Here is a 13,713-nt window from a genome sequence, read left to right on the forward strand (position 1 = left end):
CAACTAAGATCCTATTTGCATGCCCTTACCTCTTAAGTGTCATCCAGTGGACTGCACTCTGAATTACACCACCAAACAAAACCACATTGCTTCAACACTCAGAGCCTGTGAAACCCACCACAGGAACCTATTTACAACCAAGGAAACCGTAAAAAGTCTTGGCCCTATGAAAGCACTCAGAGACAAAGCCAACTGACTATACACACCATACACCATAGTCAAACCTTCAAGGAAAAAAGAATATAAAAATAAAAAGCCCCAACCAAACAACAGCAAATTCAAAAAGAAAAAGCAGCACCAGTTCTTTCTGAGAAGGAATCAGTGTAGGAAGTACAAGAATTGAAAAAGTTCGTCTTTTGTAATGTCCAAAGGATTGCACTAGCTCCCTAACAATCGATCCTAACCAGGATGAAATGTGTGAAATTAAAGATATAAATTCAGAAGCTGGATGGCAAAGAAGCTCAATGAGATCCAACAGGAAGTTGAAATCCACTTCAAGCACGTCAGAAAAGCAATTCAAAATTTGAAAGACAACAAAGATATAGTAAGAAAGAAACAAACTAAACCTCTGGAATTGAGAAATCCACTACAGGAATTTCAAATTACAGTTGGAAGTCTTAACAATAGACTAGATCAAGCAGAAGAAACAATTTCAGAGCCTGATTATCACTCCTTCAAATCAACCCAGTCAGATAAAGAAAAAATAATTTTAAAAAATGAACAAAGCCTCTGAGAAATAAGAGATTATGTAAAACAACCAAATCTATGACTCATTTTGCATTCTTAAGAGAAAGCAGAAAACTTGGAAAACATATTTGAGGATATAACCCACAAATATTTCCCCAATCTCGTTAGAGAAATGAATGTGCAAATAAAAAGAAATGCAGAGATTCCCTGCAAGAAACTACACAAGATGACTGTCCCCAAGGCAAATAGTCATCAGCCTTTCCAAGGACAATGCAAAAGAAAAATCTTAAGGCAGCTAGAGAAAAGGGTCATATCACCTATGAAGGGAACCCCATCAGGCTAACACAGGAATTCCTGTCAGAAAACATACAAGCCAGAAGAGAGCGGGGCCAACTTTTAGAATTCTTAAAGAAACAAAATTCCAACCAAGAATTTCATCTCATGCCAAATAAGCTGATAAGTGAAAAAATAAAATCTTTCCCAGAGAATCAATCACTACGAGAATTCATTACCACAAGACTGGCTTTACAAGAGCTACTTAAGAAAGTTCTAAACATGGAAACAAAAGAATAATAGCTGCCACCACAGAAACACACGTAAGCACATGGCCCAGAGACCCTATAACGCAACTACACAATCAAGACTAAAGGTTAACCAGCTAACACCACCACAACAGGAAGAAAACTTCGCATATCAGTATTAACGTTGAATGTAAACAGTCTAAATGCTCCACTTAATAGACAGTGGAAAACTGCATTAAAATATGTTCCATCTCCAATAGATCCATTTCACATGTAACAATACTCATAGGCTCAAAGTAATGGATAAAGATCTAACACTCAAAAGAAAAACAAAACAGAGCAGAGACTGTACTTATATGAGATAAAACTGACTTTAAATCAACAACAGTTAAAAAAGGACAAAGAAGGTAATTACATAATGATAAAGAGTTCATTCAGAAGACTTAAGTATCTTAAATATATATGCATCCAAAATTGGAGCACCTAGATTCATAAAACATTCATAAAAAATTTCTAGATTTACAAAAAGACTTGGATAGGCACACAACAATAGTGGGGGAATGTCGAGACCCCAATCACAGCATTAGACAGATAACTGAGGCAGAAAATTAACAAAGAAATTCTGAACTTAAATTAAATGCAATGGACTTAACTGACATCTACAGAATACTCTGCAAAACAACTGCAGAATAAACATTCTTCTTATCTTATCTGAACATGAAACATACTCAAAGATCAATCACATCCTTGGTCACAAAGTATTCAAAACAATCAAAATCATACCGAGCATATTCTCAGATCACAGTGGAATAAAAATAGAAATTAATTTCAAGAGGAAATCTCAAAAACACAAAATTACACAGTAACTAAACAACTTGCTCCTGAATGATTTTTGGGTAAATAACAAATTAAGGCAGAAAATAAAAAATTCTTTGAATCAAATGACAGCAAAGATACAACATACCAAAATCTTTAGGATACAGTAAAAGCAATGTTAAGAGAAATGTTTATAGTGTTTAAATACCTATATCAAGAAGACAGAAAAATCTCAACGATGTAACATCACATCTAGAGAAATTAGAAAAACAAGAAAAAACTAGCCCAAAAGGTAGCAGACAAAAATAAATAACTAAAATCAGAGCATAACTGAATGAAATTGAAGCCCAGAAATCTACATAAAGAATCAATGAAACCAAAAGTTGGTTCTTTGAAAGGATAAACAAGATCAAAAGACTATTGGCTAGATTAACAAAGAAGAAAAAGAAAAGATCAAAATAAGCACAATCAGAAATGACAAAGGTGACGTTACAACTGATGCCACAGAAATAAAAAAGATACTCAGGCACTATATTGATACCTCATTGTACAAAAACTAGAAAATCTAGAGTAAATAGATAAATTCCTGGAAACATACACTCTTCCAAGACTGAACCAGGAAGAAACCGAAACCCTGAACAGACAAATACTGACTTCCGAAATTGAATCAGTAATAAAAAACCTACTAACCAAAAAAAGCCCTGGACCAGATGTATTCAGATGAATTCTGTAAAATATATAAAGAAGAACTGGTACCAACCCTACTGAAACTACTCAGAAAAAAAAAAACACAAAGGAGGAATCCTCCCTAACACATTCTATGTAGCCAGCAGCACTGATACCAAAACCTGGCAAAGACACAACAACAACAAAAAATTATACACCAATATCACTAATGAACATAGATGTAAAAATCCTCAACAAAATATTATTATAGCAAACTGAATCCAACAGCACATTCAAAAGTTAACTCACCATAATCAAGGAGGTTTCATTTCTGGCATGCCAAGTTGGTTCAACATACACAAATCAATAAATGTAATATGCCACATAAACATATTTAAAAACAAAACCATACCAACATCACAATAGGCACAGAAAAAGCTTTCAATAATGTCCAGCATCTATTCATGATAAAAATCCTCAAATGCATCAAAGGAATATACTTCAAAATCATAAGAGCCATCTAAGACAAACCCACAGGCAACATCATACCGAACAAGAGACAACAGCTGTAACCATTCTCCCTACGAACTGGAACAAGACAAGTATGTCCACTCTCTGCTCCTATTCAGCATAGTACTGGAAGTCTTCATGAGAGCAATAAGGCAAGAAAAAGAAACAGAAGACATCCATTTAGGAAAAGAATAAGTCAAAGTATCTCTTTTTGCAGACCATATGATTCTATATCTAGAAAACCCTAAAGACTCTAGCAAAAGGCTTGATAAACGATTTCAGTAAAGTTTCGGGATACAAAATCAATCTACAAAAATTAGTAGCATTTCTAAATAATGCTTGAGTTATTGAGATAACGTTCAAGCTGAGAATCAAATCAAGAACACATTCTTATTCACAACTGCCACACACACACACACATTACCTAGGCATACATGTAACCAAAGAGGTGAAAGATCTCTATAAGGAGAGCTACAAAACATTGCTGAAAGAAATCACGGATGACACAAATAAAGGGAAAAACATCCCATGCTCATGGATTGGAAGGCTCACTATCATTAAAATGGCCATTCTGCCCAAAGCAATGTACAGGTTAAGTACCATTCCTCTCCATTTACCATGATTTTTCACAGAATTACAAAAAAAAAAAAAAAAGCTATTCTAAAATTCATATGGAACCCAAACATAGCATAAATAGTCAAAGTAATCCTAAGCAAAAATGACAAAGCTAGAGGGATATTACCTAACATCAAACTATACTACAAAGCAACAGTAACCAAAACAGCATAGTATTGGTACAAAAATAGACATGCAGACCAATGCAACAAAACAGACAACCCAGAAGTAAAGTTACACATCTACAACCACCTGATCTTTGACAAAGTCTACACAAACAATGGGGAATAAACACCTATTCAATAAATGGTGCTGGGGTAAGTGGCTAGCCATATGCAAAAGAATGAAACTTGACTCCTAGCTTTCCATATATACAAAATTAACTCAAAATGGATTAAAGACTTAAAAATACCTAAAACTATAAAAATCCCAGATGAAAACCTAAGAAATATCCTTTTGGACACTGGTCTAGTCAAACATTTCATGACTAAGTCTTCAAGAGCAATCCAAATAAAACAAAAATTGACAAGTAGAACCTAATTATACTGAAGAGCTTCTGCACAGCAAAAGAAACTATCAACAGAGTAAATTGACAACCTGCACAGGAGAAAATACAAACTATGCATCTGATGAAGGACTAATATCCAGAATCTATAAGGAACTTAAAAAACTTAAGTAAAAAATAAAGAACCCCATTAAAAAGTGGGCAAAGGATATGAACTGATACTTCTCAAAAGAAAACATACAAGTGGTCAATAAACATGAAAAAAAGGCTCATCAACACTAATCATCAGAGAAATGCAAATCAAAACTACAATGAGACACCACACAAGTCAGAATGGCTATTATAGAAAAGTCAAAAAAACACAGATGTTTGCAAGGCTGTGGAGAAAAGGGAATGCTTATACGCCACTGCTGGGAATGTAAATTAGTTCAGCCACTGTGGAAAGCAGTTTGGAGATCTTTCAAGGAACTAAAATGAGAACTGCCATTCTACCTAGCAATCTCATTACTGGGTATATACATAAAAGAAAATAAACAGTTCTACCAAAAAGACACAAGTACTTGTATGTTCACTGTAGCATTATTCACAATAGCGAAGACATTAAATCAACCTAGGTGCTCATCCACAGTGAATTAAATAAAGAAAATATGGTACATATACACCAGGGAATACTATGCAGCCATTACAAACAACAAAATCACGTCCTCTGAATCAACATGAATGCAGCTGGAGTTGCAAATTCATGCAGAAACAGGAAAACAAATATTGTATGTTCTCACAAGTGGGAGCTAAACCTTGGGTGCATATGGACATATACATTAGAACAGATGCTAGGGACTCCAAAAAGACGGAGTGAGGGAAGGAGGCCAAAATCTGAAAAACTTCCTATCTGTGTGATGGCCTCAGCAATGCCCAATCCTCAGCACCACACAATATACTCTTGTAACAACCTGCGCATGTACTCCATCAATCTAAAATTTTTAAAAAGACCTGTTAAAATGTGAAATAAAGATAAAATTTCTTATAGAGATAGATGTTCTTAAATATGCATATATTTTTATACTTTTTTCTGAAGGACTGTTTACAAGACATATGATACTGGCTTATAAATAAAACTGTATTTAATTGATGAGACTTTTGTTGCTTTGTTATCCAGAGCACAGCTTGAAATAAAACCAATACCAAATGTGTTTTTTTTCATGATTTTTGTCCTCTCCGTTGGAATCTACTAAAACAGAATAAACTAACCTAAGTTGTAGTAAATACAGTCTATGAGTAGTACACTGCCCATGTTTCTTTGCCCTTAATGCCTTAGTGTGTTCCAGCCTGACTTCCACCACCAGCACCTGCATTTCTTTGACTGGCTGGCTTTCTTTGACAGATGAAGTCCACCAGTGCTGGAGAAGTAATAACTCTGCCAAGAGAATAGCACTCAGCAAATGACTGATGAGATCTGGTGTATAAATACCTCAGCTCCCTCACCACTGTAGTAGGAAAATACGTACCTTTTCCAAAAGAAAAAGTAGAAAAAGTCAGAGAGAAAATGAAAAACTGTTCATCTTCACCACCCTAATACTGTCTCAAAGACAGTATGTTTCTATGTTGATTTATCACAGTATTTCCTACTCATGGAATGTAAGGAGAAGGCAACAAACTCAGTTATGTGAATTCAGTGGCAGTCACTAATGTGAACTCTGCTACTAATGTAACAGCACATCAATTTCACTTTTACTTCTGTGGCAAAGAGCTCCTAACATTCTAATACACTGACCACTAGGGTTTTTGACAATGTCGTAATTAATCTCTTCTGAAGAAAATTAAATTTACCATGGATGGGAGGGACACTGACTACAAACTGTTCCAATTTCCTCTAGTGCGGTTATATATTATTGCCATAGCAGTAGATAAACTTGAAAAAATAGTGTATGCACGTATATTTGATACGGTAGATACTAATTTTTAAAATCAACATTAAAGCGAACTTCATCCTTAAAAAAAGTAATATTGTGTGTGTGTGTGCGTATGTGTATATCTGACACAGGTAGTAAATTAGAAAGAATATATATTTTGAATTACAAACAGCATATTTTCCTACTAAATACTAAACATAATTTCTTATTCCTGAATTAAGCTGGATTAAACTTCAGAATATTCATGCTTACAAATTATACTTACCACTTGTCCATTGTGTGGGTTCTTATGAGCATATGGAGGTCCACGGATATGGTTCCACATCTGGCCAGAAGTCATAGCAAAGACTATACACTGAAAAACAGGGTGCAATATATCAATATGTAAACCAAAGAATACCAGAATAATGCATTTCTAAAAGACAATGGTCATCAAGAAACTACCTTTTAAAAATCATATATCAGCTCACCCATTTAAAAAATTTTCACTTACTAACTATGTGACTTTGAGTAAGTTACTTATTCTCCCTACATCTCAGATTCCATATCTATAAAATTGGGATGCCAGCTCTGTTAAAGAAATATGTTAATGATTGCATCGGGTAACATATGTAAAGCATCTGACCTGGTGACAGGCAATCTGATATTATGTGCTCACCTGAGCCAGTCAGAAGCACAGATGACACGCTTGATGTTTTAGTGATATTTTAAAGGATATGATAATCATCTTCTATATCCTCTAAACATCATTCTTCTATTAGTTTGAATAACCAAAAGCCTACATTCTTGGATTATGGTACTTAAATCTCTGTTAAGTACCTAAATACTTTCAGCAAAGTGTACGACATAGTAAATTCAGAAGATGTTAAGAGATAGAAGAAATCACAAAAAGACACAGCCAGGAATAACTCACAGAGATTATATACTTGCTGGATGTATCAGAAAAAACTGTATTTGGAAAACTAATATTGAAGATCAAGGCATTGCAGGGAGGGTGGGCAGAGAATGTATAAACCAGAAGTCACAGTTCAATCAGTGTAACTGAGATGTCAGAATGTTTTGTTTAAATCATAAAATATTTTTAAGTTAATGAAATGGGACTCCTTTAGACCAAATATGTTCTCTAGGTCAAAACGGTACCTGGACTTCCTGATGTCCTGTATCTTGCCCAATCACTCCTTACTTCAGCTTCCTGGCTCTGATAGGCATTTGTACCAAAAACAGGACCACCACCACCACCACCACAAACACCAAAGACAAGAATGAGCAACATATGACTGGGAGTCTAAATGTTCTAGGTTAGCACAATTTTTAAAGAAGAAAAGGATACAAAAGGGAAGAAGTAAAGTGGGGCAAATAAGAAACAATATCTAAACCCAGAAAATACATTTGGATTGTGTTTTCTGCTTGGCAGCCAAAGTGTTGCAACAGATAATGACACAGCTTTAGAGGGGTTAATCTGAAGCCCTTTCTGACTTTCTTGAGAATAACTCTGAAATTAACTCAGACTTGTTAAAAGCCAGATTTGTCTTACAGACTAAGCCTAGGTTGGAATATTTTCTGAGTCAGGATTTTATAAAATATTTTCACTTAAACTTGGTAAACAGACTAGATAGACTATTAAGCCCAGGGTGAGCACAGAGAGTGATTCCCCATCTAAAAACATCAATTAAAAATTTGAAATTGTTATATGAGAGAAATAAATTCTATATTTAATGTATAAGAGTATCGTATCAGTAAATTTGGAGTATACATTAAAGTTGATTATTTATGCTATAAATATAACATAGTGTTTTAGGCAGACTATATTTTAAAATCCAGAAAAAGGAGCCAGACATGGTGGCATGTGCTTATAATCTCAACTACTCAGAAGACTGAGATGGGAGGATCCCTTGAGCTCAGGATTTCAAACCCAGCCTGGGCAACAGAATGAGCCCTTAAAAAAAACTGCAGGCCAGGGACAGTGGCTCACACCTGTAATCCCAGCACTTTGGGAGGCTGAGGCAGGTGGATCATTTGAGCTCAAGAGTTTGAGACCAGTCTGGGCAACATGGCAAAACCATCTCTACAAAAAAAAATAAATAAATAAAAATAAAAATAAAAAATTAGCCAGGCATGGTGGCGTGCACCTGTAGTCCCAGCTACTCAGGAGGCTGAGGTGAGAGGATCATCTGAGCTGGGAGGTCGAGACTGCAGTGAGCCATGATCATGTGACTGCATTCCAGCCTGGGCAACAGAGCAAGACCCTATCTTAAAAAAAAAAAAATCCAGGAAAAGATACATCTTGTGAGCAAAAACATTTATAGTATAAACAAATTACCTTTTGTTTTTAATAAACACTTGGTAATACTACAGTTTTATCTTTTTATGCCCTAACCCTTGTCACTAAAACAGCAACAGTAACTATGGTATATACCTTTGGTTTTGCTTTTATGTATATGTTCACTCCTTCTCTCCCTCCATTTACTGATTCCATAATATTCCAATACTGAATTACAAAAGCACATGGTGAAGTATGTATTTTAGAAAGGAGGCACTAATCACAGTTTGGAGAATAGACTGGAGACATCAGTTTGGAGGCTGATGCATAAATACGAGAGACTACTGTGGTCTACTTCATGATACAGGTAACAATTGAGAGAAGCAGACATACAGGGCAAATATTTAATAGGTGGAGTCAGTAAGTTTTGGTGATTGAGTGATGTGATAGAAAATAAGAGAATCAAAACTAACCCCACTGTTTCTGATATGACTGGAGCAGCAGAGTAGTATGGCCCAGTGAGATACAGAGTGACAGAAGCATGTAAGTGAAAGGGAAGCAGGTTACAAAGATCTGGAGTTCAGTTTTAAAATGACTGATTCTAATGTGCTTTCAAAACATTCACTTCAAAAAACCACTGAGATGTCTACGAGACACTTGCATATACTGTTTAATAACAGTCATCTAGGAAAAAGCTATAGATTTGGGGATTGTGAGCACATAGTTGGTTACTATAGTCATAGGAATGGATGAAGTTGTTCTAGGACAGTAGGTAGGGTGGGAGAAGAAAAGCAGGCATAGAAAATAATCCCATAAGCTGGTTCATGAACAGCTGCCCAGGAAACTGGGACGCACAAGTCAGAGAGTTAGAAAGAAAATGAAGAAAGCAGGTAAACTGGCTGAGCGTGGTGGCTCATACCTGTAATTCCAGCACTTTGGGAGAGTGAGGCAAGAGGATCGCTTGAGCCCAGGGGTGAGACCAGCTGGGCTAACATGGCAAAACCCTGTCTCTATAAAAAAAAAACACAAAAATTTGTTGGGCATGGTGGCGTGCACCTGTAGTCTCAGCTACTCAGGAGGTTGAGGCAGGAGAATGACTTGAGCCCAAGAAGTGAAGGTTGCAGTGAGCCAAGATCATGTCACTGCACTCCAGCCTGGACATCTCCTAAGGGCAGGGGGAGGGGAAGGAAGGGGGGAGAGGCAGAGACAGAGAAAGAGAGAGAAACAGAGAGAAAGAGGAGGGAGAGAGAGGAGGGAGATGGAGGAGAGAGAGAGAGAGAGAGAGAGAGGTGGGGGGAGAGGGGAAGAAGGAGAGAGAGAGAATGAGAATATAAAAAGTCTTTCTTTGGCTATAAAAACATTTAACCAACTAAGATATTCACAAACAGGAGTATCTACCCAAGAACCTTCTATGCTCTTAAGACCTACCACTGGTATGTTTAAAGTACCTTGCCTAGAACTTTATTATAATAGTTGGGAATGGAGGCTTGTAAATTGTAATACTCAAGTTGCAGACGTATCTTCAGCACCTGTGCGACCTTGAGCAAGTCCATTGCTTTGGGCCTCAGTTTCCTATCTAAAACATTAGGATAATACTGGTATCAATCTTCCTAAACTGCAGGGGTTTTAAGTAGGTTAATCCATGTAGAGTACTTAAAAATTGCACACAATACACAACACATGCTCAATAAATATTATTATTATTCCAAAGCCCTCCACAATTTGCTCCCATACTCCTAAATGGCTCTATGTGCTAGCACGCCTTAACTGGCACTGCACTCTCCATTCAGGCCACTCTTCCTGCTTCCCCCTGCATCCATGATGGTAATGCCTGCATCCACATCTTGTTAATGCTAATGTCAACCCAGTCAATCTTCTACTAAAACAGGGTTAACTCATGGCCCATAGATGGTTCTCCACAGAACCCTTCCAGTTTGTTTTATTTAACAATTACTTACTGGAGTACTACTGTATACCAGACACTAGAGATGTAAGAATTAAGTAAAATCAAGAGGCTTCCCATCCTCAGCTAGAAATCTTGAATAAGTAGCATGTGCCCTGATATTTAAAAAAGATTCATTTATTCACTCAAGATACTATATATTTAAGAACTGATTTAGAAGCAGAGAATAAAGCGATGAACAAAAATATAAGATAGAAAACTGTCATCAAGAAGCTTACATTCTACACGGAGGAAAAGAGACAACAGCAGTAGCAATACTAGTTATGGTATGTCACAAGTTTAAAAAATCATCTTAATACATGATTTATTCAAGATGCCAGGAAATGGTTTAATAAAACAAAACCAGGTTCAAACCTGGAATAACATGCAGAATCATTTGAAGTAGTGACAAATGTATTTATTCATACAGCTCTGGCACTTTTCATAAGAAACAAGAAAACAGTAAGTAACATGCACTTCTAAAATGCAAAACAGCCTAGGTTTCAGTTTATCAAAATTCTTGTAACTGATGCATCCTTTTTTGGTTGTAACAACTGACATGTCACCATTTCACTACTTTCAGCAATCTGGAAGTTTTAGTTTTGCAATTAATCTGACTAAAATATTTTTATTTAACTATATTCATACAAAAAAGGCATGATTCATAGTTATAGCTAGATTAATTTTCACAAAACAAACACATCCTTGCGACTAGCTTTGAAGTCAAGCAAAGGAACGCTATCAGAAAGACAGGAGCTCTCCTGTGTCTCTTCCTAATCATCATCTACATAACCTGCCCAAGGTAAGGAACATTTTCTGGAAAATTCTGTATCACAGAGTATGTAAGTACTCAGCTTTAATAGATATAACCAAATACATTTCTCAGGAGGTTGAATGAAATTTATATTCCACATAGCGGCACATGAGAGATCCAGCTGATATCCATCTTCACCAATTATTGGTGCTAGCTGTGTGCCTCTGTGTGTTTATTCTAGTTTTTCTGGTAGAGGCATGATAGTGTCACATTGTCATTTTATTTGCATTTCCCTGATTAATAAGGTTGAATGCCTTTTCACATGTTTATTGAAATTTGGACATTTTTGTAAAGTACCCAGCACGCCATTTACCTCTTTTAAAACTTGGTTGTCTTTTTCTTCTCGTTTTGTCAAGCTTTTTATATTTCTTGATACAAGTTCTTTGTTAAATGTATACATGGCAAATAGTCCTCACCAAAACATGAGGCCTGTCTTTCTTTTCATCTTATTAATCGTGTTTTTGACAAACAGAAGTTCTTAATTTTAATGTAGTTCAGTTTATCAATTACTGCTTCTATTATGGTTACCACTTCTTATGTTCTAAGAAATCTTTGCCCCCCCACCAATTATGGAGATACATATCCATACTTTCTTCTAAAACTGCTAAATGTTCACATTTTACTTTTAGATTCATGATTCCTCTTGTGTATGGTGGGAAGCAAAAGCTGAAATTCATCTTTTTCCCATATGGATATCCAGTTGGTCCAGCAATATTTATCAAAAGTGCTATACTTACTCATTGCACTGTAAGGCCACTTTCGTTACAAATCAAGTGATTTTATAGTGTGAATATGTTTCTGGACTATAGATTCTGTTCCAGATGGCTTTTTGTGAAATAAATACCATAAGGCTTAAATATTAAAGATCTATAATAATTGTTGATACCCGTAAGTGTAAGTTCTCCAGCATTATTCTTCTTTAATATTGTCTAAACTACTCTATTCATTACCCGCTGCTAAAATCTCACAGTCAATTTCCACACCAAAAAATCTGCAGAAATTCTGCTCAAGATCAAGTTGGGTATCTTTACAATGTTTAGTCTACCAATCCATTAACAGATTAACCTGCCATTTAAGTTTTTAAAAAATTTATTTGAATAAATTTTTCAGTTTTCAGTGTGCATATCTTTTATTAGATTCAAGATTTTTTTTGATGCTATGACAAAAGATTTAAAAACTTCTTTTATGATTCATTATATGAATTATGATTTACTATGTATTCATTAACCTTACTGAATTTATGAATTAGATCTAATTTTTTTTCTATATACAAAATCAAATCATCTGCGAACAAGAGCAATTTTATTTTTACTGGGATGTGTGTAGGTTTTTTGTTTTGGTCTCAATGCACTGCTCAGGGTCCCAGTAAAATACTCAAGAACAGGCATCTTGTATTATTCCTTATCTCAGGAATTTCAATAAGTTGCCAAATACGACGTTTACTGTATTTTTTTAAAGTCAAAATAAGGAAATTTCCTTCTATTTTGCTATTTCTCTTATTCCCACATAAGCACTGAACCTATTAAGTGCTGATATGCATATATCAAAGATGATATTTTTTTCTGTTTAACTATTAGCATAGAGAACGACACTGATAATTTCCATATAGTAAACCATCCTTGTATTAGTGAAATAACTTGACAACGTACTACCATTCTTATTTATTACTGTCTGTAATTTCTTTGTTTAGAATAAATGCATCTATATCCATGAGAAAGACTTGCCTATCAGTTTTCTATTTGTATATGTCCCTGTCAGATTTTAGAATCAAAGTTAGTCTTGCTTCAGAGAATAGAGGCATTTCCTCTTTATTTTATTCACAGAAAAGTTTACCTAAGATTAGTATTATTTCTTCTCAATTGTTTAGAAGACTCATCATGGAATGAAAGTTTTCGCAATGGATTCAACTGCTTTAGCAACGGATTCAACTGTTTCAACAATGGATCTGATCCATACTGGAGTACGCAGACTTTCTCACTCTTCTCATGTTGGATTTGTTTACTGGTTTAAAGTTCAACTTCCTTGACATTGTCAACCTTAAGAGTGATGTGTAATCACCCTAATCTAATTGGGGAATGTACTGAGCCATGGCTGGATTATGGCCCCAACAAAGTTCTGTCTACATTTGATCTCAGCCACTAAAGGTTTTCCAGCAAGAGACCAGTGGGTCCCAAATTGTAATTTCTAATTCACAAGATTGCAAAATACTCTAAGCTTTCCACTTGGGCATTTTATCCATTTACCACCAGCACACATCCCGAGACCTGAGACTTGTGAAGTTTCTACCAAAAACTCTGCTTATTTTTTTGCTTCTCCACAGAATCAGACACTCAGGTATCTAGTTTCATACAGCCTCGGAAATGGTTCTTTTTGAACTCTGGCTTCAGGACAAATGTGACACTAGACAATAATCCTGAAAGGAGCAAGAATAAAACAGCTACTCAGATATTTGTTGCAGTTAATTCAA

The 13,713-nt window shown here is 35.6% G+C and overlaps 1 protein-coding gene across 4 annotated transcripts in view; it reads right to left on the reverse strand.

Annotated features, from left to right (window-relative positions):
* LOC105491113 (tumor suppressor candidate 3) overlaps nucleotides 1–13,713 on the reverse strand; it is a 209,442-nt gene that overhangs the window by 78,965 nt on the left and 116,764 nt on the right. For all 4 annotated transcript variants that reach the window (XM_071068610.1, XM_011757271.3, XM_071068609.1 and 1 more), the window contains exon 6: nucleotides 6,496–6,585. In XM_071068610.1, coding sequence (XP_070924711.1) covers nucleotides 6,496–6,585 — 90 coding nt within the window. The remainder of the gene's footprint in view (nucleotides 1–6,495; nucleotides 6,586–13,713) is intronic.

Source organism: Macaca nemestrina, chromosome 8 (genome assembly GCF_043159975.1).
Source record: "Macaca nemestrina isolate mMacNem1 chromosome 8, mMacNem.hap1, whole genome shotgun sequence".
Taxonomy (NCBI): domain Eukaryota; kingdom Metazoa; phylum Chordata; class Mammalia; order Primates; family Cercopithecidae; genus Macaca; species Macaca nemestrina.